The 25,505-nt window shown below is 48.0% G+C and overlaps 1 protein-coding gene across 2 annotated transcripts in view; it reads left to right on the plus strand.

Moving 5' to 3' along the window:
* Positions 1-4,084: 4,084 nt before the first annotated feature.
* The window catches only part of LOC149350854 (cytoplasmic dynein 2 intermediate chain 2-like), a 48,635-nt gene continuing 27,214 nt past the window's right edge, over positions 4,085-25,505 (plus strand). Inside the window, exon 1 of one of the 2 annotated variants that reach the window (XM_089580049.1) lies at positions 4,085-4,266. In XM_089580049.1, the coding sequence (XP_089436175.1) occupies positions 4,169-4,266 (98 nt within the window). In that variant the 5' untranslated portion in view covers positions 4,085-4,168. Of the gene's footprint in view, positions 4,267-19,121; positions 19,238-25,505 lie in introns of those variants that run through there. The other variant, XM_089580050.1, reaches the window with a different exon arrangement.

A 25,505-nucleotide genomic window follows, 5' to 3' on the forward strand; every position in this document is an offset into this window, starting at 1 on the left:
GCCATTGACAACAGTTTGCGGGATACGGATTCGTGGGGGGAAAAAAAAGTTATTTCTGGGTAGTCAGGCGAAGCGGATCAATGAAATCTATAAGAGCATCAAGAGATTTGCGTGCTCCATTCTCTAAAACGAAAAGCAGCCCATTGGCTAGCGAAGCAATCCGAAAATAATTCCTTTTTTTAGAATCCGCACCCGGCAAACTTTGGCTACATGTACTCTCAGCAAGAAATGAAACGTGAACAAGAAAACTTAAATGGCAACACAAAATCACATACATATTAGGTCCTAGAGAGGGAGCATAAACGAGATTGATTAAAGGGCAGTCGTCGCGCCTTCGAAGTGAAATTAACCTGCTCCGGAATTGAGCTTATTTCGGGTAAGACCTTCTGAATTTTCTGTTCTGCGTTTCATTCCTTGCCGTTTGCACATGCCCGGCAAGCCAGCGCTGTTGACGTGCCTTTCTGGGAATGAGTAAATTAAAGATGGCGTGGGCACAGAGCGCGGTAACGCCTCTAAAGTATGATTTCGAAGTTGGTGACGTTTCTCCTACTACTAGGGAAACTTGCCTCATAGCGCTATACAGACACGGACATAGGGAGACAAACAGGACGGGCGCTAACTTACAGCTGAACTTTTATTGCATGAAACCAGGCAATATAAGCACTTTCTTAACAGTGCAGAAGAGATATAAAACCCTTGAAATATAGGAAGCACTCAAACAACGTTATCGTAGGCAGCCATGACAATGACGAAGACTAGAGTGCACGGTTGCAAAGACACACATGAAAAAGGGCCCTTTGTAGAAGAAATAAAATTTGCCAGAATGGAAGCTTGGGCGAATTGGTTTCTTTCTTCTACAAAGGGCCCTTTTCCATGTGTGTCTCTGCAACCGCGCGCTATATAGTCTCCGTCATTGCCATGGCTGCCTACGATAACGTTGTTTGAGAGCTTCCTTATTTTCAGTGGTTTTATATCTCTTCTTCACTGTTAAGAAAGTGCTTATATTGCCTGGTTTCATCCAATAAAAGTTCAGCTGTAAGTTAGCGCCCGTCCTGTTTGTCTCCCTATGTCCGTGTCTGTGTAGCGCTATGTGGCAAGTGAACCGTCACCAACTCTCCCAAGCTTCCATACTAGGGAAAGCCGCCCGCACAGAATGGAGCCAACTGGCGCGGATACGGCAGCAGAGAAGGAAGAAGCTGTCGTATAGCCATATATGCGCCCCACAGCGACATCCAAGACAACAATTACGCTTATCCTGGACGTTTCGCGCTTCAGCCTAGTTTGGTAGGGAAAGGCGAAGAGCTACTCAAAAAAACAATGCCTGCTTGAACTAGGAAGCTTCCTGGTTCTCTCTCATTTCGAGCACGTCCGACGCGACGTCTCAGCTCGAATCCCGAGGAGCCCCTTCTTGCTCCACCATTCCGGCACCAACGCCGTCTCACGCAGCACTGAGCGCTTCCTGGTGCGACTGCCGCAGTCATTCCACAGTCGACACCGATTTCCAAGATACTTATGCCTCTTTGTTTCATTTCTAAGCGACGGAACACAACTCGGGGTGTACGAGTCGCGGAGAACTCTTTGGAGGTCGACGCTGAATCGCCTCGATGACCTTCCTCTAGCCGCATAAAAACAGCCTGGGCCTTGGTGCGGTAGACAGGCGCAAAGAACGGCTCTGAGAGTTGCAGTAGCTTTTGTTGAAAATCGTAAAGACGTGGACTTTGTTGCAGATCCACCCTCTGCGAGCCATCGTTACATCCATTCATTATCGTTCTATTACAGTGATTCAATAGCGATGAAGTTCTCCGGCGTCGTGGCTGTTGGCTCGGCGCCCTCAAAAGCCATCGTGAATGATAGTGTTAGTGTCCCAAAATAGTGACAATCAGCATTTTTCTCCAACCTTTCACGTCTCCATCTTCTCGCATTCATCTGTCCTTTCCTCTCTTTGTTTTTTGTGAAAAACTCGTTCTTTACCAAATCACCATTAAGCAATGTTTAGTGGCAGTGCTTGAGGGCCAGTTATTGATTTATCTCGCTACATGCAACATTTGTTCCGTAACATATTACTTCAGTGTGGTGGATGGATAATCGTCGCCGACGTTTCCGTCAGAATAAATTTATAATTTTTTTATACCACGCTGATGCCGGTTTAAAGCAGGCTCTCTCTTTTTTTTTTACTAGGCTTTCGCTTCGGTACTTGAAGCAATAGTAGCAAAGTTTTTTTTTTTCTCGAACTGATGACAGCTGTGTGTAAAACACCGACGAAGAAGGGTATCTTGGCCCTGTTCCCGATGTGCGCCGGAAAACGCCACTACCCCCAATGATTGGAGTGGGCACTTAAGCTCCCCTTTGAGGGTATGATGCTGTAGCCTAATGTGTTAATTCTCATATATGCAGAAAGTTATTATCTACTTCACATTCATAGATCCCTGGGAGTCCTCATACCCCTCTTGGAGCAGTGGTAGGTGCTCCCAGCGGTGGGCTTTGTGCGGGCCAGGTTGCTCTTACCGAGCGACCAGTCATTAATTTAACTGCCACCTGCCAAAGTGGGCAGTTTGCTTACTATTCGGTGGGCAGGTTGTGATGACGCCGCGAGGTCACGTGACCTATAGGTGGCCCATCTGCCTCCTAGGTTGCTCTCTGGGGAGAGCAACTTGCTCTGCCGAAGCAGTGCCCGTGATTTTTCGCTCACAACGCCGACGTCGACAGCGCCGGCACCAGGTTTTCTGGTGAACGGGGCCTTTAACGTTAGAGCGTTAATATTGTCCCGACTAATGAAGCTTGGTTGGTTCAACTGGCCGTCACCCCAGTAGAAAGCAGAAGCCAGAGCAATACTTTTTCTGTGCAAAGGAAGATGTAGGGGAGGGTTTATTCATCCCGGTCAACCACCATCTGTAAAGTCCCTAATTGCATTGGAACTGTTGCTTTGTCTCTTCTGCGGTAGCGAAACTAACAGTAGCGATGAGCCGAGTGCAGACACTCGAACATCGGGTGGTTGTCGCCCTAGCAGAAACACGACGCATGTCGTGCTCTTTCGTGCGTGTGTCGTGTTCTTTCTTATGCCGCGTTAGTTGCGCCCACGGTGTAAGAATAGTGTTGCGCCGCTGTTCTCTTGCATCATGCGCCAGCGAGCCCAACAATCTGTTATTCTGAACAGGGATTTATTTACATGGTTGCAAGAGTGAGAAAGGCTTTGAACATTGAGCACTCCGACTCTATTTAATGAGGTCCCTGTCCACAGGTCCCTAGGTGGGCAGGGGACAGTAATGCCCACTCTCTTTCCAAAGCTGCGTTCAGTAATGTCCAAGCACTTTGATAGCATGCACCTTCGGGGACCGCCCACAAGGGAGGTCACCAACGCACTCTCCGCTGTCCGGGTAACGATGCCGATCCTGCAGTAGCGATGACAGGCCTGGAATGACGGCCGGTCGGGGACCAAGGTCGGACGCCACGCACTGACAACGAGGCCCTTGTATACGAGCAAGAGCGCTCCGTGGGAAAAAAATAAGGATGCTGTACCTCAACCCAGGGGAACACGATACGCTCTTTCATAGGCGCGAACAAGCCGGAGTCGCTTGCGTGTTGCACATAAACACAGGCGCGTTTGCTCGTCAGCGAGCACACCTTTGCTTCTGCGAGCAGACTGGGGACGTTGTCGCCACCGCCGCTGACATACGATACATGCCGCCGCGTATGTCTTGGTTGCTTCATGCGCCGAGAACTCATGGGAGCGGCCGCGTGGAATTTTCCCAGCCCAACGGACATCCATTTCAACACTACAGCCGGGAAAATCTTCCATTGCTTAGAAAAGTTCGAAACGCAACAGAATGGTTTCATCAATGTCGACTCCTCGCGGCTTCGAGCATGAATACGTTCTCAACAGCGATAGTTCCGCTCTGACGCATATCTGCACCAACCTGCATGCCGGTGGTCTGGAAAGAGAGACGGCTATCACGCTGTTTTCAGTACCATTCGACGGCACGCTGCGCTATGCACCTTTGGAAGTTTGTCATTAGACGTTTTTAGCGTACTGGAGGCGTATTATCGGAGGCGTATACCGGCTTACTGGACGCCTGCGCACGCGCAGTGACAAGTGAGGGGCCGGCTGAAGCTACACTGCGCGTGCGCAGCAGGCGTCAAGTAAACCGGTCTACGCTAGTACGTGTCCGGTATGCTAAAAACATCTATTGTCACAGAAACCGCTGGGAACCATGCGACTTCTAGTCCGCTGAAACCGCCGCAGCTTGTTGGCAGTGCTCGTGCAGTCAGGTAAGCGAGACAGAACAGAGTATTTATGGTTGATGGCAGTCCTTATCAACTCAGCGTTCGCAAATATTGGTGCTGCCAACCATAGTCCGCAGGACAGTATATCGCACTACTAATTTTTCAGAGAAATGTCAGTTTAACTGCGTCCGTTGTTCGCAGCGCTGCTCGAACAGTAGTAGTATAGTATAAAACTTTATTCCGCAAAATGGGACGGGGTTCAGGGGTTGGGGTCTTGAGCTGCAGGTGGTGCTCCTAGGTACAGGATCCCATTGGTTCTTGCTGCCTCTTCGGCCCACTCAGCCAGCGCAAGCAGGTCTTGCGGGTTGGAGCTGGACAGAAGCTTCTCCCACTGCTCTACAGACGGGATTGTAATTTTGGGCTCTATCGGGCTCGCCCGACAGCCCCATGTGGAGTGGTAGAGGGTGGCTATCTCTCCGCACCACACGCATTGTGCGTAGGCCAAATCTTACTGTGTATGTAACGACTTGGGTATGAGTCAATGTTTGTAGCCGTCTCCATGTAGTTGCCTGATGTCTTGTGAGTGTCTTGTGGGGAAGCGGGTATCTACAGCGTCCTAACTTCCAAAACATGGATGAGCTCTCCGTAGCTGCTCGAACAGAAACGTTGTTTTTGTGGGGCAGTTGTACGGGTGGTGAAACTGCCTACCGACATCGTGTGCTGTCGTTCGCCAAGCACAATGCCTAATCGGCAGCAACGGCAGCTGCTTGCCCATCTCACAAGAGCGTCCACCGCAAGGCGCGCACGCCAGTACCAGCACTGACATCCAAGGGATGTCCCTGCGAAATCTTGAAAGGACACTGCGTATGTCCCAGGAAGTGCGGAGAAACTCCTGCGGACATCCTTCACATATCTCTTTGGCCGCACTTTTCTTATCGAAGAAAGGTCCGCAGGAAGTCCCTGAGGATTTGTATAGTCTTCAACAATGACATATTGGTTACTGGTCAAATAACGGTAAATTTTCCTCTCGATTTTTATGAGCTCAAGACAGAAATCTTCCTCGGCCCACGTGAAAAATGTTCAGAAAGTCTAATTTACATTTTCTGTGATTAGACGTGAAGAAAGATATTACTACACCTGATTACAACGGTGCAGTTGCTTGGCCCAGTGCTCACACTTTTGCGGGTAAAATCTGCATAGCAACCAGGGTGTCGAACCGGCATTTTTTCGGGTTCGGTTCGGGTTCGGGTTCACGCCTTTCGGGTTCAGTTCCGGGTTCGGCTCCAGAGAGCCGTTCCGTTCCGGTTCGAACCGGTTTGGACGTCTCGAACCGGTTCAAACGGGTTCAAAAGGGTTCAGGGCAAAAAAAATTAGAACGCAGATGGGTTTCAGTCAACATTGCTATACGTTTTCTTTTTTCTGGCACATCGGTATACAAAATAAAAAAATGCAAAGATTTGTTTACGAGAACATAAAACTGGGCTAGTTGGTAAGGGTTCATGCTTAAGCAGCGCAGTAAACAGGACAAAAGAAAGTCTGGAGACGACACAGACGCTGACTAACAACTGGTTATTACATTCTCGGAAAATTATATGAAGGCGCAGGCCACAGTGAACAATCCAAAAAACAGAAGAACGAAGATTAAAACTAAAAAACCATAGTGCGCATGCACATCATAGTCGAGTCATGACATAATTTTCAACAAAATTCGAAGACTATATTCCATAGTAGACAGCACTCCTCTATCGCCTGGACCTCACACAGATGCCACGAAAGCCTGACTCCTTATCTACGAAATTGATGGATGGTGAAGCAACACGCTCATTTCCTTTCTTCCTGATCATAAAGGCCTCCACCATCTCCCTACAATTTCGATCAGGGTGATTAAACAGAAGGCTTGTCTTTCTAAGTGGGGAAGCAGTGGGCAATTGTTCGAACATCACAGATAGGTGAAAAAAGTAGCGGTGTCGTACAACTTGGCTTTGCATTGCCGCGAGTGCCACAATTTCTTCCTTCAGTAAAGAAGACAAGTGTCCTGTTTAATAACCCTGTTTGCATTTGTAGGGAGTTTGTCGAGGCCTTTATGATCAGGAAGGAAGCAGATGAGTGTGTAGCTTCATCATCTGTCAATTTTGTAGATAAGGAGTCAGGCTTTCTTGGCAATTGTGTGAGGTTCAGGAGATAGGAGAGTGCCGTCTACTATGGAAGACAGTCTTCGAATTTCGTTGAAAAAGACATCATGACTCGACTGTGATGTGCATGCGCAGTATGGTTTTTAAGTTTTAACCTTTGTTCTTTTGTTTTTTGGGGTTGTTCCCTTGGTCCTGCGCCTTTATATGCTTTTCCCAGAAAAAATAACCAGTTGTTAGTCAGCGCTCGTGTCGTCTCCCGTCTTCCTTTTGCTTAATTGTTTAATGCGAGATGTTCTTAATTTACCTATTTTATTTTGTTGTCCGCATCAAAAAGATGAATTTACGGCAACAACCGCAAAATGAAATGAACTCGAAATTAATGAAAATCGGCTATGTATACGCTATAATCCACCTTATGAGGTGCAATGCGAAAAGCCGGTGGATTTTGCATCTACAAAGCCCTCCTGCTTGAGTAGTTTGGAAGACCCCGTCGCGCGAGTAATATGTTTCCCCTGAAGCTTGAGTCAGTTGGGACCTTATTGTTCGCAGTGTACTTACAGGGCCCCAAAATTGCCGCCGCACGCGCCCTGTATGTTCCCGCGCACTACTGAGAAACGAAACTGTCATGTAGCGGCACCTACATACAGACAGACCTTTCCGTCGCCCCGAAACCGACTTGCCAGTCCCACCCTCCTTCACTATAGCATGGTAAAAAAATGTGCGAGAGCCCCTCCACCGCCCATCCGCCGCCCAACGAGAGCCTCATGGGAGCACTAGCTCTCCCTAACATCCAGAACTTAGCGAATATATTTTATTTAAATCACCTATTCGACATCACCTTTGTGACTCACGTTATATATCCCGAGCCTCTATAGCTCAGTATCTTCAAAAACACAGCTAATCGTGGCTTCTCACTATAATGCAATAAGAAATTACGGCATTGCCTTAATATGGTGACGTCAACCTCTTTTTTTCTGATAAAAAGTGTATGATAATTAAACACACGCTTGAATGGGTTGAGAAAGCTTTGTTTTTGCACAGACACAAATTGGCAACATCTTCATTGCGACGTTGAGCTGCAACATTCTTGCAAGTGCAGCATTGTGCGAGGAAGTAGATATACTTGCACTACATAGAATGTTTGTGACTTTTCCTGGGGCGCTATCAAAGGCAACCTTTGTGCCAACAGAATTTTTGGTGCCCTTGATGGATGAATAAAGAGTGGTTAATCTGTCCTGCACCATTTTTCTACCAACTTGTTTCAGCCATTTATTTTCAAAGCTACAAACAACCCCTTTCTGGCAGCTGGGCTTAATAGGCGACTAAGTGCACGCCTGTATTTCCGGGACATGCTCGCGAGAAAGCTTTGTGCTGATTCATTCGCTTTGCTCACTGTTCGCATTTACTTACCTGTACGGCCTCTCCACAAGGCAGATGGCAAATGTTGCGATCGGTCATTACTTCCTCTACCCTTACATATACAGCCTTACCTAGACTTTCTTGATACTAGTGTATCATAAGCGGATGTACTGTGCAGCCCATTTTAATGGCTGCACATATAACGAACGCTCGCTTATTACGAGCGGGTGTGGTGCTCCTGTGAAAATATGCACAAGGGCAACGCAAATTCGTCGCAGATACAGCGAACAACTCTGGCCACACCACTGGGTTACAGCGAACGAGGTGGCGCGGTGAACTACCCTGAAGTTGTAGAGGTAGTTCTTCCGCTAAGCACGCAGATGAAATAGCGCCTCTCAACCTTCAGGACACCGCCCCGGAAAGAACATGTCAACCCAGACATGGAATTAAAAGGCGGCACTGGCGTGCGCAGCGCTAACCGGAAAGTCCGGCATCCGGTAACACTGTAAACGGTGAAGTAAACACGGTAACAATATGCTATAACTCTCTATTGAAATAGTAAGTAACCGCCGGCCAAACCCGCGTCGATGGCCTACGAGGGCAATCATTGCCTACGTGTTGCTGGGCAAAGCATCCCGAATGGAAAAAGCGCGGTGCGCGTGAGAAAGGGGCATCGTCGAAAGCGAAGCTGCTGACCATGGTCGCGGATCAACTAACAACAACGATTTCACAATTCTGAAATCCTTGCTGGCTATGCCGGTCACGTGGCAAGCATGGCCTGCCCAGTCGTCTCCATCTTTAGCGCCGCTACTATGTGCAGGCATTGTCATACAGCGGACAGTGCAACGGATGCATTCTGCGCCACAAGCGCTGCGCTACTTCGTCGCTGCATCAACCCAGGTACGGTAGAAGAAGCTCGAAAACACGTGTGACCAGGAACATGCAGATTTGTGGCAACGCGCTTCGTGGATCCATAGCCGACCAGATAGTTCCTCGGATAACTACGTTCCTGCGGACCACAAAATCGCAGAAGCTCCTGCTCTGACGGAGACGTTCAACACCAAGCGCGAGCTCTCCCTACTGCCAGGAATCTCAATTATGTGGCCGACCTGCCACCAGTTTCCATGCCCACTTCATCCATGATTAGTGATACCCCGTCCCTGAATTTGATAATTGGCAGCAAGGTCTCGACGAGGATTAAATGACCGCCCTAGATAGCCTGGAAAGAGCTGCGACAGGCTCTCCTTTGCACAAGTAGGCCGCAGTTTTATAAGAAATAAACGCCACTTTTAGCGGCCTTAGTGTTTTTGGCTGTTGTAAGAATCCACTTGCTAAGAACATCAGATATAACGAACTGAACTCGCGTGACCGTCAAGTTCGTTAGAAGTGGGCTCGACTGTAGATTCAATCGGCCACAAAAACCTTTTTCACGCTTCAGACATGGGCCTTACATGTTAGGACGTACCGTCAGTTGCAAAAGTTTACAGCCCACCGCGCCGTTTATTTCAATGGTGTGGTGGGCTGTAAACTTTTGCAACAGACATTACCTTCACGCCAAATGGACGTTTGTGCCGTGGTCAGTGCATTTCCACCTGTGCGAGCAACGAGAATCAGTTTGAGCAATAAAATGATATTTTTGTCGCGATGCTGTGTTCTTTTAGGACATACTTAAGCAGTCTCTTAAAAAAATCATTGAGATCATGCATTTCATTATAACATTTGTGGCTGCGATGAAAAACTTAGGAATTCCGTGCGAACTCTTCGTGTTCATAGGACTGTTTAGCGTGTGGAAAACCCGCATGATGGATGAACACGCAGAACCGCCGCGTCCAACGAGGTCACTGTACAGATAACAGTGCACTTTAATGCAGGAGGAATATGCTGCGCAAGTTCAACCTCCTGACTGGTTCCCCTTTCTTGACGTGTGCGCCGTCTGGAATTTCCATATGCGGGCGGAGAAAGGGAGTTATGCTGGCATGAGGCTTTGAGCCGCGCGCTGGCGACTGGCAGATATTTTTTCTTACAAGCAGAACGATTTCAGCGAATCGGCATAACGAAATCACTTCATCGCAGTTACATTTCATCGCAACATCTTTCTAGGCGTAATCACTATCGCATGCCAGCGAGCGCATGTATTTCCGCATTGCCCTTTTGTGCAATCGGTATGTAATTTTTTTCTTATTAGTACATCTCCACCGTTGCCAAGGGCCCGCCTTTCGTTGCATATTTCCGTCGCGCACAAACAAGAATATGCGGATTCTAAAAAAAAAAGAAACTGCACCAATTTATACATTCTCCTTTTGTTAACACTAGTAGCAATATTTCGGGTTTAACGTGTCGAGTAGACATTGGGGCTATAGGATAGACGGTGTTATGGCGGGCTCCAGATTGACGACACCAGCTGGGGATTTGCAACGTGCGACAGAACACATTGGTTTTTATATTTTTGGAATCAGCAGCCGAGCTCCACAGCCACTGAGCCAATTTTTTTCCCTTTATTGCCCTACAGACCCATCGTGAGGGGTTTTATTTAGAACCTGCTGTCTGAGACAATGAGCGCTTACAAAAGTAAATGTTGCACTACCAACGGCGCTGGCTCAGTGGTTAGGGCACTCGGTTACTTATTCGGTGTACCCGGGTTCGAACCCGGACCCGGGGGCCACGTTTCGATGGAGGCAAAACGCAAAAGGTACCGTGTGCTGTGCGATGTCAGTGCACGTCAAGGATCCCCAGCTGGTAGAAATTATTGCTGAGCCCTCCCTACTGCGCCTGTTTCTATTTCTTCTTTCACTCTCACCCATGGGTCAGGTGTCCATCAAGAAGTGAGACAGTTACTGCGCAATTTCCTTTCCTCAAAAACCACCATCACAACGTTGTTGGGTCCTCGCGCTAATATTTCATCTATATGTGGGAAATGACGCACAGAAAAGGAAGGCATTCTCAATCGGTGCTGAAATGACTGTAGACACCCAATTTTGTTGCGTGTTTTCACCTTTAAAATGACGCCATCGTTTTTAGAATACATGGTTCACCGTGTGGTATTCCCCTACTGCCAATAAATAATTTAGAAAATAATTTTTTATCCCATGTTGTTTCGGTTTTATCAACCGAATGATGGCTGTGACGTGAGTTCAACATTAGGTCATGAGAGGCACGGGAAAACTAATACAAACGCTGATACGTTGTTTAGACTCACTATAGCACTTTAATAAGCCGGCGGCTCCAAGACCTATAATTACAACGAACGACGTATCAGCAGTTATATTGCCGTTTTATTTCCCCTCACGCCACCTAATTTCCACTACACGTCACAGCCACCGTTATGTTGGTGAAACCGAAACAGGGTCAAGGAGAAATTCAAATATAAATTATTTATTATGTCTTTGGTGGATACCACGGGGTGCTCCATGTACCCCAATGTCTAACGCATCGTTTGAAAGACGAAACCACGCAAGGAAAAATTTGTTGTCTATAGTACTTTATTCAGTTCGAGCAGTCCTAACAACCTGATTAAATATTTACGCAAATATGTAAAAGGTGAGGAGTAATAACTCAAGATTTCACATAATCCTGACGTACAAGTCTTTAGAACTGGCGGTAGTACATTACAGAAACGTCAATTAGGCTTCTTCCCAGGCACCAGACTTCCTGTAAGTTGGCTGTCGCATATACTGGGTACCATTTTCGCACTTCCCAGTGCAGAGAGCTACGGATGGGTAAATCTATGCGCTAGATCATCTCATTTTGTGCGCAAACATGAAGTATGCCGGGATGCAAAAAAGTGGGGCTGAACCGGGTCCCGAACCGGTTCGGAACGGTTCCTTTGAATCGTTCCGGTTCGGGTTCAGTTCCAAGATGGCGAAAAAAATATGGGTTCGGTTCGGTTCCGGTTCCGGACGAAAATGCGGGTTCGGTTCCGGTTTCGGGTTCGGGTTCGGTTCCGGTTCGACACCCTGATAGCAACACACGCTGTCATGGCGAATATGTCGGTCAACAAGCACATGTTAAACAGAGATAAGGTTACAGAAACGCTACAAAACAGAAGTCATGCAGCACCAACACATTGAGCATACATCCACAGAACGAAGAATTTCCACGAGCTTATATATTCCAAATCTAGACCCCCCTTTGGGAGCCAGCGGCTCTTGCACGTTACGCATTATTATTTCATTCAGTTACGAATCTGTTTGATTTTGTTAATTGTAGTTTAACGTCCCAAAGCGACTCAGGCTATGAGGGACGCCGTAGTGAAGGCCTCCGGAAGTTTCGACCACCTGTGGTTCTTTAACGTGCACTGACATCGCACAGCACACGGGCCTCTAGAATTTCGCCTTCATCGAAATTCAGCCGCCACGGCCGGGATCGAACCCGCGTCTTTCGGGCCAGCAGCCGAGCGCTGTAACCACTGAGCCACCGCGGCGGGGCAGTTACGAATCTGTGATGACACAAATAGGAAATGAAAGTGAGCGGACCTTCTATTAGCGGATCTTCTATTAGAAAAACACTTGAGCCCACTCTACCACGTTTGTCACGAACATTATCCGAAGTAATGAGACGCAAGTAAATGTCCGTAATATGACCCGAACGGGATATCCACCGGATAACGTGTCCGGCCATCTAAAGCAAGGACTTCCCATGGACATCCCTCGCAAGTACTCAAAGGTGTTCGGATATCTGGAGTTTCGGATATCCCTGGGACCTGGTGTCACTGGGACCTGGATAACGCGAGACCACGGAGCGCATTTTCGAGAGCGCTCACTTCCTTGTTTAGCTGCATACTATTCTCAGTGGCCTGGAGGTGAAGCTATCGCGGTAAGAAAACAAATAGGGAAACTGTCTTGATCCCATATGCCCCGTTAGCGTCAATAAGTAAATTTTATTCCGCGGTAATATCACTCCTCTGAGTTTGTGGCACATCAAGAATGGAACAATAGGCGATATGCTGGCACCAAAAAAAAATGTTGAATGCACGCATGATAAACATCGTCAAGAAATTCTAAAGCATATATCCATTTTACATCTGCCTTGTTAGCTATCAACAGCACTGCTGTGTGCTAGCAATCTACGCACTTCACCATTCAGCAAAGGTCCTCCACAATTTCGATGTTGAATAAAACCAGGATTAACCTGCAATTAGGAACCGTGAAGAGAAAGAACGTGCCAGTGATCTGTGACTATATCAGTCGTCAACTAACGCTCTTAACGTGTTCGAGAATTGTTTAGAGTGAGCATCTTTCTGATCTTTCTCTCCGGGTAATTAATGCCGTCGCAACTAGAACGGCAGTACCGCTCCTCCTTTTCCATCCGCAGCGCCTTCCTCCGTCGTTGCCATATGGGCTTTCTCGAATGTCCTTAGCATGTGCGATGGAGGTAATGAGACTCATCGCAATTGGAAAGGAAAGCTAGCACCGAAAAAGGTACGATAACTTCACATCGGTATATACGTACTTACGCGGATAGGAGTGTTATGGCCCAGCCGCGGCGGTCGGATTTTCATGGAGGCGAAACGCAATAGAAGCCCGTTTGCTGTGCGATGTCAGTGCATGTTAACGATCCCCAGGCATTCGAGGTTATTCCGGAGACCTCCACTGCGGTGTCCCTGATAGCCCCTGTGTCGGTTCGGAGCGTTAAGGTGGCGGTCCCACTCTGACGGTGAGCGGGAACCATTTTTGGTGATATTTGTACGTCGACTGTACCTCGCTCGTTCGCTTCATAAATATGGTTCAGATATCTCCGAAAAGCTACTTTTCTCTGCTTTCAAAAGATGCATTTTGTTTAACGGTAGCTGCAAATTTGTTTCAACTGTAAAAGAAAACGCAAAGATGAAAACTGGCAGTTGAGCTCAACTTGTCTCAGGAAATGCAAAATTGTGAAAAACCTCTTGCACCTAGAGAAATATCTTTCGAGATACTTTGAGATCGGATGCTAATCAACATATTTAAGCATTTAGAAGTACGTGTATAGATTAGTTTATTAGCCACACATGTTTGAAAAGCATAGAAAACAGAACAATGTAATCTGCAATAACTTTTGGGATATGCATTGCATTGCGGCGCCTTTTTGTACAGTTTGAGATCGTCTAATCGCCCTTCCATTCTGAAAATTTCATCCGTCTGCCTTGTTTAGTTTAAAAGTTATTCCTGATCAAAATTAGCGTTTTTTCGAAATAGTTAAAAACGGAATGCAAAATTGTTCAGGTAACCAGCGCGTGGCAGTTTTGAGATTTTGCGTGAAGAAACTTAATACTTCGCTCTACGCGGCTAAGCATCGCCTTTACTCTACGGCTTTTGGGGAATGCGCAATGTCTAGTTGATTTTAGCTACCTTTTTTGTTCTCCTCATGAAGGACACAAGCTCTTGAAACGTTCCGCGGCTTCTTTTTTTCTGGCAAATATACTCTTAAAATGTCGGTCTCTCATTCCTTTAATCAACTTGTAACAATTGCCAAGAACAAAGTCCACAGAATACAAACAATAATAGCAATAAAGGCCGGTTCACATGCAAGCGACTGAGCGATTGAGCGGCGCGTCGCGGCGAAAATTTCCAACTTGTTGAAACCTCGCCGCTCGTCGCAGCGACGACTCAAAACAGGTTTTTCCGTCGCGGCGGCAGATTTCGCTAGCATATTCGCTTCCATGTGAAACAGGCTTAACGCAGCGGCATGCGATAAATGTAGATAAATTTAGTAAGTAGCGCCATCTACACACATGCACGTGTACTAAATAATCACAGTTCAAAAAAATAACGAGTGTGGCGCTGTTAAACATTTACAATCAGGAGGTGTTCACGACAGGGAACGATACCTCTACGATGTTCGCACGTTTCCCTCGATTTTGCCCTATGTAGTGTGTGTCGAACTTCCAAGCAGATTTCCGCCATATTGCTTTGCTGGATTGTTTTGTAGCGTAAAGCTAGTAAAGCCACACTACGCGGGTCAGAGCCGAGTTTTGCGCGAGTGTGCGCCGCCTGTTATGCGCAGCGCGAGAACCGCGTGACGTCACGAGAGGCGCAGGTCCGCCGGTGCGAGCTCCTCGCTGCCGGCGCCGCCGGCGTGCGCTCCTCTCCGACGCGTGACCTCGTGTTTACGACAGTTGCGCCGCGCGCTACTGCGCATGCGCGAGGAGGGTGCGCGGAGAAATGACGGTCGCGCTCAACATGTAAGCTCTGGTAAGCTAAGGAGAGTCGAGCCGCTGCCAAACGGCGCAGAAGACTGGAAAATGTAAATTCTTCCGATCCCGAGGTTGTCGCCTGGCAGTTTGCCGTCGAGCAGCCAAGGCGAAACGTGCGGCCGAAACACCGGATCACTTGACGCTACGTATATCCAGGCATAGCAGAGCTAAGCCACTGCCAATTTTTTTCACCTGACGCTACGAAACGCATTCTGGGCGTCGTATTATTTTTCGAGGACAGCTTTGGCATTGCTAAAGCGACAGGAAAGGGAAGAGACAGGCTTTCGCTTCGTGCTGCCGGTTGTTCGTTGTTCCGGCTAGCGCTGTGGAGGGGAAGTTGGAGAGCGCTCGATTCGCCTGCACTCAATGCACCAGTTCGGCAAAGTTCTGCGGCAGCGGCGGTGCGGCGGGTGTGTACCGCTAGTTCCGGCACTTTGAGCGCAGTTTGCCACTGTCTGCTTCCAAAACGAATGGTCGAGTGCAGGCCTGGTCGTCGCTAGCCTTTGCGATGCCAATGAATTGGAGCCAGCTGTTTACAGCCTACATCAGCGGCAGCCAACCTCTCGTATCTCATGAAGAAATGTGCAAACCGCACATCACAATAACATGTTGCCATGAACCAGCCTCGATCCGTTTCTTTGGAGAACTCGAGCAGCGTTCTAGCTTGTCGACGAGTGAAAGTTACTTGAGTCTCCGCCGTTTATCACAACCCGCAAACCATCATCTGCTTCCATGGCGGCTGCAGCTGCACTATTTCAGCACTAACCATGGAGCAGGTGCAGTTTTCCTGAACTAGACTCGCACTTCTTTCAAACGAATGCCGTGGTTCAGAGGGCGCCATGTTCCACCGCTGAAATGAATCCATGTGGCATATAAGTCGGGTACAACTCAAGAACGGAGCAGCACATGCCCATCAAAGGAGACCGCCCAGCCAAGCGCGTCGACCGAACAGTTTTCTGTTCGGTCACCACAGGTGCGCCGCGACAGCAGTGGAGACTGAAGCTGCCACGACCGTCTGTTGCCGAATATGACCCCACCTGTAGCATTCAGCGCTTTTGCGAAAAAGACGCTCTCGCGCGGATCTATGCGAAAGGTGAGCAGCCCAGCCCTCTCCCCCCCCCCTCCCCCTTTAGTGGCCAGTGCAGCTGAGACAATTAACGGGGGCACCACACCTACTAGTACCTTCGCCTTTCTCCCTGTCTTTTCCCCTGCTCCTGCTCAGGTGCTCCTAGAGACGATGGCGGATGCCGGGGCAGCAAAATCTCTTCCTTTCTTTTTGCGTTATTATTCTTTTAGCCTTATCCCGAACAAAGGACATCCACCGTCGGCGACACGGGGACAAAGCGCCGACTCCTTCGTTCTCTTTCGCAGACTTGGCTGCATGCACAGCCACACAAATCGACGTGATTGGCTGGAGAGCTCCGTCTGAGTTGCGTGTGCCGCTTCGTTCTTTTGTTGTAACCGACTATAGTGCTGAGAAGTCCCCTTTTCGGGAACTGGCACAAAGGACCGCCCCCTCCCCTTGCTGCGCGCCCCTCCTGCAGGCGGGGTAGACTAGCGCCGCAGGAAAAGGAATTCTCGGAAAATTATTACAAGCACGTTATAAGCGGTGTTTACATGACGGGTTGAGTGGAGGATTTGAGCTGAAAACCGGTTACTGGGTTCATGTAAACGAGTCGGGTCCGGGAGTCGAGGGAGCGAGTCCAGTCAACTCCGCTGCAGTGGGTGGGTTGACTCACTCGACCCCAACAGCAGACAGCACGTAAACCGGTCTGAGTAGGGTTAGTGGAAGGAGGGGTGATAAATGCGAACCTGTTATTCGCTTGCGCCGTAGCGCCTGCGAGGCAGCCGTGCATGCCGCAATCTTCCCGGCTGCCACTGCCCTTTCCCGCTGCGCCGTTCGACGCTTGGTGCCGCTGCTGTTGAACCGGTCGCGACTCGCTAAAATCGAGTTCATGTAAACATGCAGTCAAGTTGGGCTGACCTTGCTCAACTCGATCTCCTGGCTCGACCCGCCGAAGTCGGGTTCATGTAAACGAGGCTATAGTTTCCTGACAATAGACGGTGTGAAAATAGCAACTGTTCCTACAGTTTCCAGGTACGCGCGCGTGGACACGCACGCATACACACACACATACGCGGGCGCACTTTTTCAATCTTTGACCCAACCAAATCGAGGCAAATCGACGCAAGGTTAGAAAGATATACATTTCAACACGCGATGGAAAATTCTGGAGGGAATAAGCAACCTAATGATGCAAACTGGATACAATAAAGACGTACGTCTAAAATGAATAAGAGCACGCAGTTGAGGGTCCAAACGAGAGAGGGGAGGGGGTCGCCCTAAGTGCCTACAGAACTATCGCTTTGTAGCCGACCCCTTTTTTTTGGCAGCATTCCTGCACCCCCCCCCCCCCCCGTTCTTCTTCGTACAATGTCTATAAAAAAGTCTCGAGTCCGCCTCGTGAATGGTATGCATCTGTATACTGCATTTTTGTGAGCCTTGGCAAAATTCCGTCGAAGTTGATCGGAATTGGTTGCAAGGTGCCGCCGCATGTACGACGAATATTTGCTTCTGAGGTAAACACATTCCAACACCCTGCGGTGCTAACCCTCTCAATAGCAATTTCACGTCTCTTGCGCAATGTCGATTCATCTCAAGGGTAAACAGAAATTGACAATTGCCCACTTCTCTCTGCCTTTTTCTTTACCAACCATAGTTTATAAGGTTGGACAGGCATACGCTGAGCGTTGACTAAATTGTATAGCTGTCTTTGTTATAGTTTTCTCATCATAGATGCAATATCATTTGATAAAAAAATATATTTTTTTTTTCAGCGCTATAGTTAGCAGGTTACACTCTAGACCAGGAGTGTTCCGACTACTACTAATATTATTATGCATCAACAGTGACGAAGTGATTGAACGCGCAAAAGACAAGGGCAGAAGGAAGGACACAAGAAAGGCACCGATTTCAACTATAAGGTTCATTGAAAAAAAAAAAAACGCTAGAAATATATACATGGGACATAAACATAATTAATTTTCTTTATTTCACACCTTCCTTATTTTTGGCGTCCGCTTCCTCTTTTCGCTTACTTACTAATTTGCTCTGTGCAATTATGTCGACAGTTATCACTAACTCTCCCAAGTTTCCACTGTGTCGACGTTGTGCCTTTTGCGATGCGGGCTGGGCAGCATTATTTTTTTCTTTTTCTTTGCTCCCACTAATATATGTCACGACATTGAAAACAGGAAAGTCTGTAGTCGCGTAAAACTCAAGAACGAAACGGCACATTCCCTCAAAGGAGGCCCTCCAGATAGTAACATCGACGGTACAGCTTTCTGCGGCTATTTAGCCAAGGCTAAACAAGAGAGAGAAGGAAACGGTCCTCTGTTCCCGTGCTGGCATCCTTATCCCGAACAAGGATCACCTCACCTCTGACGCCGTTTGGACAAAGACGGTACCCTCTTTGCCCCGGCTCGCCCCACTCTCTTTGGCTTTGGCAAGGGACAGGCAGAGAAAGAAGCATGCGGAACCACCCCAGCCAACACCTCCCCCCACGCACGACGGGGACTAGCAGCCGGGCTTGCCATGGTTCGTTTGAATCCTCTGAAGGCAGGTGCAGCAACAAAAGAACCCTCACGCAGCACAGGTGCACGGGTCAAGAAAGGACCGGACACGTATCTCAACATCTCAACCAAAACCAGTCTCGGGTCGCTGGGGGCAAGACGGGTAGACACTTTCTCAGTGATGGATCAGTGTCGTAGCCTGGTGGCAGAATATGAACTACACGCAAGATGGCGGCAGTGGAACCGCCACCTTAAACACCACAATTTACAATTTTTTACAAGTGTACTGAGCCCAATTCGGTACGGCAAGGTAGCAAAGTAGATTCAGTCATGCATAAAGACATCCTAACTTCTTCCTCTACTATAGAGGGGTGAATAGAGTGAAAGGACAGTGAGGGGTGAAAGGACAGTAAACTGTGCCCTGGCTACCTCTGTCTGCGCCTGCGAAGATCACAATCGGAAGATGGCAATCTGGGATCAGGGGCCACACGTCCGGTATTTCCCGATTACCGAGCGCAGCATCGATTCGGAGCTCGAATGTCTCGCGCGCGACATACCACGCGCAGCAAGAGCGGTGCCGCGCGCCAGTGGGGCCACCTGGCAGCGTCCGCGGGAAGCAGTGGTGTGCTTGGCGGTTGCCAGGGCGACGGCTTCTGTGAGCGGCGTGTTGGACGCGATTCGAAGCGCAGGACGAGCCGCGTTTGACCGCTGGTGCGATTCTCAGCATGTTTTCCGCCGAGTTGGTCCACTACGACGAGTTTTCGCCGTCGGGCAAGGAGTGTAGGTACGTGCCATTCACCGCATCAGTTTTATTGGAGTGTCATTCATACTCTTCTTTGTAAAACAAATACCGCGCGAAGACCTCGACTGAGGGTTCCGCAATTTCACATCGCTGTACGAATATTTTGGGTCGAGCTCACCCCTTTCTTACTGCGAGCAGCATGACTGAAAAGGCTGCCGGCGGCAATGTGGTGGCAACGCTGGAATTCGGTGACCAGTCCAAGCATGCGACACCGATTTCTAAAGGCTGCAAAATGCCTCATGCACATATTTTGCGCAAAAGTCACCTGCAAACGGATAATAAATATCGACCGGCCGAAACGAAATCGTGGACACTGTGAGGCGCGCCGTAGTCGAGGGCTAAATATTACTTTCGACCACTGCATGGGGTCATTTAACGTGTTCTGACACCGCAGAGCATACTGCCGTTCTTGCATTTCACCCCCATCGAAATGCGGCCACCGCGGTCAGAATAGAACCTGTTACAAGTAACTAAACGCGAAGATGGTAGAAAGTAGCTTTCCAGATAGCATATCCGCCACCTGCTTCCATGAATTTTCGAACTGAATTGAATCGAAATGGAATTTTGTTCCGCGACAAGAAAATGTTGTGGAGTAAGCGTACTCAAAACCCGCACGCTGAAAAAAATCCACACCTAGGCATTTGATTCAGATAGAAGTTTGCTAGAACAAGAAGTTCGTATAGGAATAGCCCTGCTTTTCAAAAATTGCTGAATTTGCTGCAACTTGATAAACATATCGCGCTGTTAAATAACTAGACTGGCGACTCTAGCTATGAATCCCCGTGGAACGAACTGAAACGGGGCCCATACCGATGGACACGATTTGTTTTCTGCTTATGCGGTCCAACTCCAGCCTGCGTCGTTGCGCACAAAATATTGCGCACCTTGACTACACACCTCTGATATTCCCAACTGCTTCCCAGTAAACAAGCTGCGCGGTTGGTTTCTTAGCCGCGTACTGGCACCCTTATGGTACCCCTAAAGCCCTATACCTGTGTATGGTAAGGACAAACCTTGTGCTCACCTCTCGAGACCTTTTGATCTTTAGAAGTACCGTACGTAAGGGTTCCACTATATGGCTGAGAAGTGAAACCCACTCCTTGGTTTTCTTTTTGCAAAGACGATTGAATCAGTAATACCCCACCACATTTCCCTGATGAGCGAGTAAAGGAATAGCTAAGGTAATCGGGATGTTAAACCGAAGAACTGAAGTAGCACGAATCTCCAACAGCACAACACCGCCAATTGTGTTTCTATAATCTCCAACAAGAGATAAAAATACATTCTAATGTTTTCTAATACTGCTAATATTCACATGAAAGGCACAGGACGATACGTAGGCATCAGAGAGCAAACAGCTGAAATCTCGAATACGCGCACACTTAGAGTTCATATTCATGCTTCAATCTTACCAAGATCTGTACAACTAATGATCCGGATGATAGACGAGTCCTCGGATTTGTCAGCAAAGACTCCGCCGTTCTTCACGCAGACAATTTGAATGATGTATCCTTCCCTTTTTGGCGAGCAGTCCCGAACAGTTTAATTGCGGGCAGTCAAATTCCTATTGAGGAAGATCCAAGGAATCGTGCCCTTATCCACGAGGGGCAGAATTTGGCGGCGGACATCTCTCCATTTCTGCTTCAGTGCCCATGAAGGGAATCTGACAGGAGCCACGGGTGTGCTCTCACTTTTGGTTGGAAGACGGTATACAAAGCCCTCACATAGATTTCTTGAAATCAGCATTGAGATTTTACGCCAAGTCATCGAAAAGAGGGAAGCTTGCAGGCAAAAGCACTGAACAGCAAATAATCTTAAGATACAATAACAACTTCAACACAATATTTAGACGCGGGGCTTGTAATAAAAAAAAATGGCGCACACAAAACGCGTAACGGGTGTTGGGCGTGTTCAGATTTCGTATTATCTTTCGCTACGAATTTTTATTGCTTGAAATTTCTACTCGGTCACTTGCCTTCTTAATTTTTTCATCAAATAAGCAATGCTGTTTCGGTCTGCAATATGTTCCACTCTCTTTACAGGAGCAGGTAAGTACAATGACATTACTTTGCTTACGTTGACTATATAGAATAAGTTGCCGAAAGGTGCGAGCGCGGGGTGAGGGCTTCCAGACCTGTATGGTTGGCTCGCGAGCATGGGAGGAGAGCACACTTGTGTTTTGTTTGAGACAAACTATTCAACAAGCCGCGTGGCTTATTGGGTGTCAAAACACTCCACAGATCCCATTCATCTAGCGCTTCACATCTGCAGGGATTGGACCTGAGAGATGTCAGCTCTTTTCCTGCACTGCTGTGTGCTCCTTCAGCCTATGACTTATGGACTGCCCAGTCCGTCCTATGTACTCCCCCGCAAGACATTATACACCGCTCCGACGCAAGTAGCAGCGCGGCATGTTGATGTTTTGGCGGGGGCGCCGGCTGCGACGCAGATAGTTGTATGTAATAATGTGACAAGGCGTCGGGAGCACCGATATCACATCACGGCATGCGATCGGTTGTAGTACGTACAGTTGCTGACTTGCGAGCTTCAGAAAGAATGCGCGGGGAGTATGGTCGACATTTGCTCGTTCAGAGGTTCTGCGACTCTCGGTATATTCCTTCTACTTCGTGCCGGCCACCTCTGTGTGTGCCAAGGCGCAGATTTCACCTGACGATTTAAATCGTGTTTCCTGCGAACATTTCGCCGTTGGTGTTTAATCATTATCCTTTTTTTTTTTCCACCACAGCTCCGCGCACCTGCTCTAGCAGTCAGAGCAGTCAGGACAGCCTGAACAGAGCTCTTTCAGAGAGACCGCCGTCGGCATATTTAATTTTGACTTATAAGATTCGTATGTTGCTGCTCGTAGACCTGGGTAACATATCCGAGCTCGTTTAGACCAAAACAAATTTTAGACTATGGTTCGGAGAGGTCGCGCGCCCCAAGGCCGCATTTGGTGACGACTGCTTCAGTACGAAGGGAAACCAAGTCTCAAGCGTGCTCCCGAATCTTCCGAGCTCTGTTCAAAGAGCAACCAGCTGCCCAACGTGCAAAGGAAGCTGCTGGTCAAAGAAGACGTAAATGGGGCCAGAATCGAAGGCCAGGAAACGCCATGATAACGGAGCGTGTGGTTAGTGGGGTCGGTGCCCACCAGAGGTAAGTAAGGAACAGGGTTAGGTCGCGGCGGGAGCCATACATGTATTGTTGACGCTTTTAGGATAGTGAAAAGTGGGAATTGTACGATCGTAGCGCGCACCAACGTTACTAGTAACGTTGGCGCGCACGATGTAACACATATATTAATAGTGGGACCTTCTTGGGTTCTTTCCTGCTTTTCTTCCCCTAAATTCGTGTCGTCCTTCACTGGTCGGACTTTCAGTACCTGCTGAGCTGCATTTCTTTATCAGATAGCGAGGAGCTTCTATATTATAGCTTTTCAACCTGCGCCGAGAAACATTAATTTGCTGAATGCACCATACAAAATTCTTCAAGACCTCAATGGTGACTGGACGTCCATCATTATGACGCTACTGGAGCTAAGCAGAGCCTTGAGAAACCTCAGTCTGTACCTCAAAACAACGCGAACGTAATTGAACCTTAAGTCTAAATATAAAAACTGCAGTTATCAGCTTTATTAAATTTATATTTGCCTAAAATCTTTCATTCCAACTACAGCATCCAAATGGAATCATTTGCATGCAGATTTGGCACTCATCGATGGTTTGGAGCATTTTAAGAAAAAGTTAAGTTTCTTCCTTTCTTGCCCATGGCTTGTGTTCCTTTCAGTTTTTAGCGCCACCTGAGCATTCTCTTTAAGCTTCTTGTTGCTGATTTGGTTATTTTGGTTTTCGTTTCCTCCAGTTTCTGCCACGGAGATCTACGTTTGGTGCAACCTGTGGTTTTCAACACAGTGAGCCATATATCCTTGTGCAATGCGCGGCTGTATTCTCACTTAGTCTCTTCTGTATATTGTACTTGTTCCACTCCCCTCAATAATGCCCGCTGGATCATGAGGATATTTGAAATAAATAAATAAATAAATAAATAAATAAATAAATAAATAAATAAATAAATAATAAAAAAATAAACGTGAAATCAAGACAACACGCTCCGTCGCTAAGTAGGTAGAGAAAATCTGTCGCATCCCCTGAAGTTTCAGCTCAATAAAAAGTACTGAGTAACCACCCACACGGCTAAAAAAACGAATGTAGACAAGTATAAAAAAATAAAAAAAGCGTTTCCAATACACCCGCGGAACATCCGGTGCATTTGATGTAGAAATGAATTACCACTGACTGCGCTCTAGACTGGTTGCTGTTGTTGGCCTCTGGAGGAATGGCGCATACCGCAAGTGGGGAATGGGCCGGGGTGCCTTGCACACTGAAACATTAAAAGATGTAGTCTTCTGCTTCTTTCTCTTCTTCAAAGCTCACATGGGCTATACGTGGACAACCTATCCTCCTGCCTGTATATGCGGTCATATATGCACTGTACGGTTGTAAAAGCATGGGAGCTATTTAGCGCTATCCAGATGAAAGCTTTGCATTCAGTTCTCATCAAAGCAAGCTTTTATTGCGAAAGCAATACTGCGCTAGGTTTTGAGCCTTCAGCGTCGTCCCGGCGGATCCACGTTTGACCTTTAGCTTGACCTCTGTTGCGGCGTTCATTGAGGCGCTCTGACAAAGACAGCGTTGTAGACCGCGTTGATTTGGAGGAAAGGAAAGGCGCCTTACCAACTCTTTGGTTTAGTGGACACATCAATAGCACTTTAAGCTAATTCCGGCCTTCATTGATGCGCTCTGACATAGACATCGTTGTAGACTGCGTTGATTTGGAGGAAAGGAAAGGCGCCTTACCAACTCTTTGGTTTAGTGGACACATCAATAGCACTTTAAGCTAATTCCGGCCTTCATTGATGCGCTCTGACATAGACATCGTTGTAGACTGCGTTGATTTGGAGGAAAGGAAAGGCGCCTTACCAACTCTGTGGTTTAGTGGACACCTCAATAGCACTTTAAGCTAATTCCGGCGTTCCGTGCAGCACTCAGGCTTTCGCCTTTCACTACTGTAGTAGCTAAACTTGATCGTAATTTGCTTTCGCAACCTGCCGGCCTTAACCAAGATAAACCTCTGCCATTTTTTTTTATTCTTACCAAACTACACAGTGGGGTTGAAAAGCGCGTCCGCAAGAAATTCGTTACGCAGGTTTCATTTCTGCAATAAAATATCGCTTAGGAGACGCGGTACGCAGGAGCCGATGGGAGGGCAGGAAAACTTTATTGGGCAATGCTGGGCCTTTTGAGAAACCTATCTCCAGCAGGGTTACAAAGTTCACACTTCTCTATTGGCTCCGGCTGGCACACAGCGACAGTCTTGAGGCGGCAGGCTTCAGATTGTGCCGGGAGAAACTCTCTTTCCATTCCCAGCTTCATGACGAACTCCTATCACACAGCGCGAGCCCATTCGAAACTTTACTTCGAAGGTCCTAGCTTCCATAACGGCAACCAGCGCATCGAAGTTACCGTCGTCCCGAAGCTCCTTGCGACAGTCTTGCAACTGCGTGTCCATGTAGTGGCACCTCGTCTCCGAAAGCCACGCAGGATGCCCGAACCTGCGCCTTGATGTTGGAAAAGAAGTCCTCGTGAGCTGTGGTCATATTTAAGCGCAGTTGTTCTCGCTTAGTCTGAGAACTCTCAGAAGTGCTGGAGAAATGCTCCAACAATATCTCCGTTCATATCTGCGATCTCCGCCCTGAGACGAGCAAGGGCCTGGGGCAAGTACGACTTTACGTATTCGTTGAGGCTTCCGAGCTTCTCGCTAAGAATCCGCTGGCGGATGGGGATCCGGAGATCGATTCGCTGTGGCTCCTGCGCCGGCACAGCACTATACGTGGGCGTTGTGGGTGCAGCATAGGCAGCGCTTGCCCTACGACGTTCGCCGTGACGTCGATGATGCAGAAGAGGATGCGTGAGGCCCATTTCCCGATGCCAGATACATCGCGAGTCACGCTTGGCCGAGTCGTGCACTTACGTGCTGTCCTCTGCGCACTCCTCTTCCTCCGTCAGGCGCGCAGCCCGCTGGAAAGCCCTGCCTCGTTGGACTACTCAATTCCATGGTGAAATCTAAGTCGGGTACTCGGCCTTCCTGGACGCTGTAGTAGGATACAACTTAAAAAAACAGCAGTTGCTAACCCTGGGCCGCGATCCGCTGGTCAATCGCAACAGTAAACGAAATCAGCTTTTAATGTTTGACT

Source organism: Amblyomma mixtum, chromosome 3, assembly GCF_055824585.1.
Source record: "Amblyomma mixtum isolate Tamu chromosome 3, ASM5582458v1, whole genome shotgun sequence".
In the NCBI taxonomy this organism is placed as follows: domain Eukaryota; kingdom Metazoa; phylum Arthropoda; class Arachnida; order Ixodida; family Ixodidae; genus Amblyomma; species Amblyomma mixtum.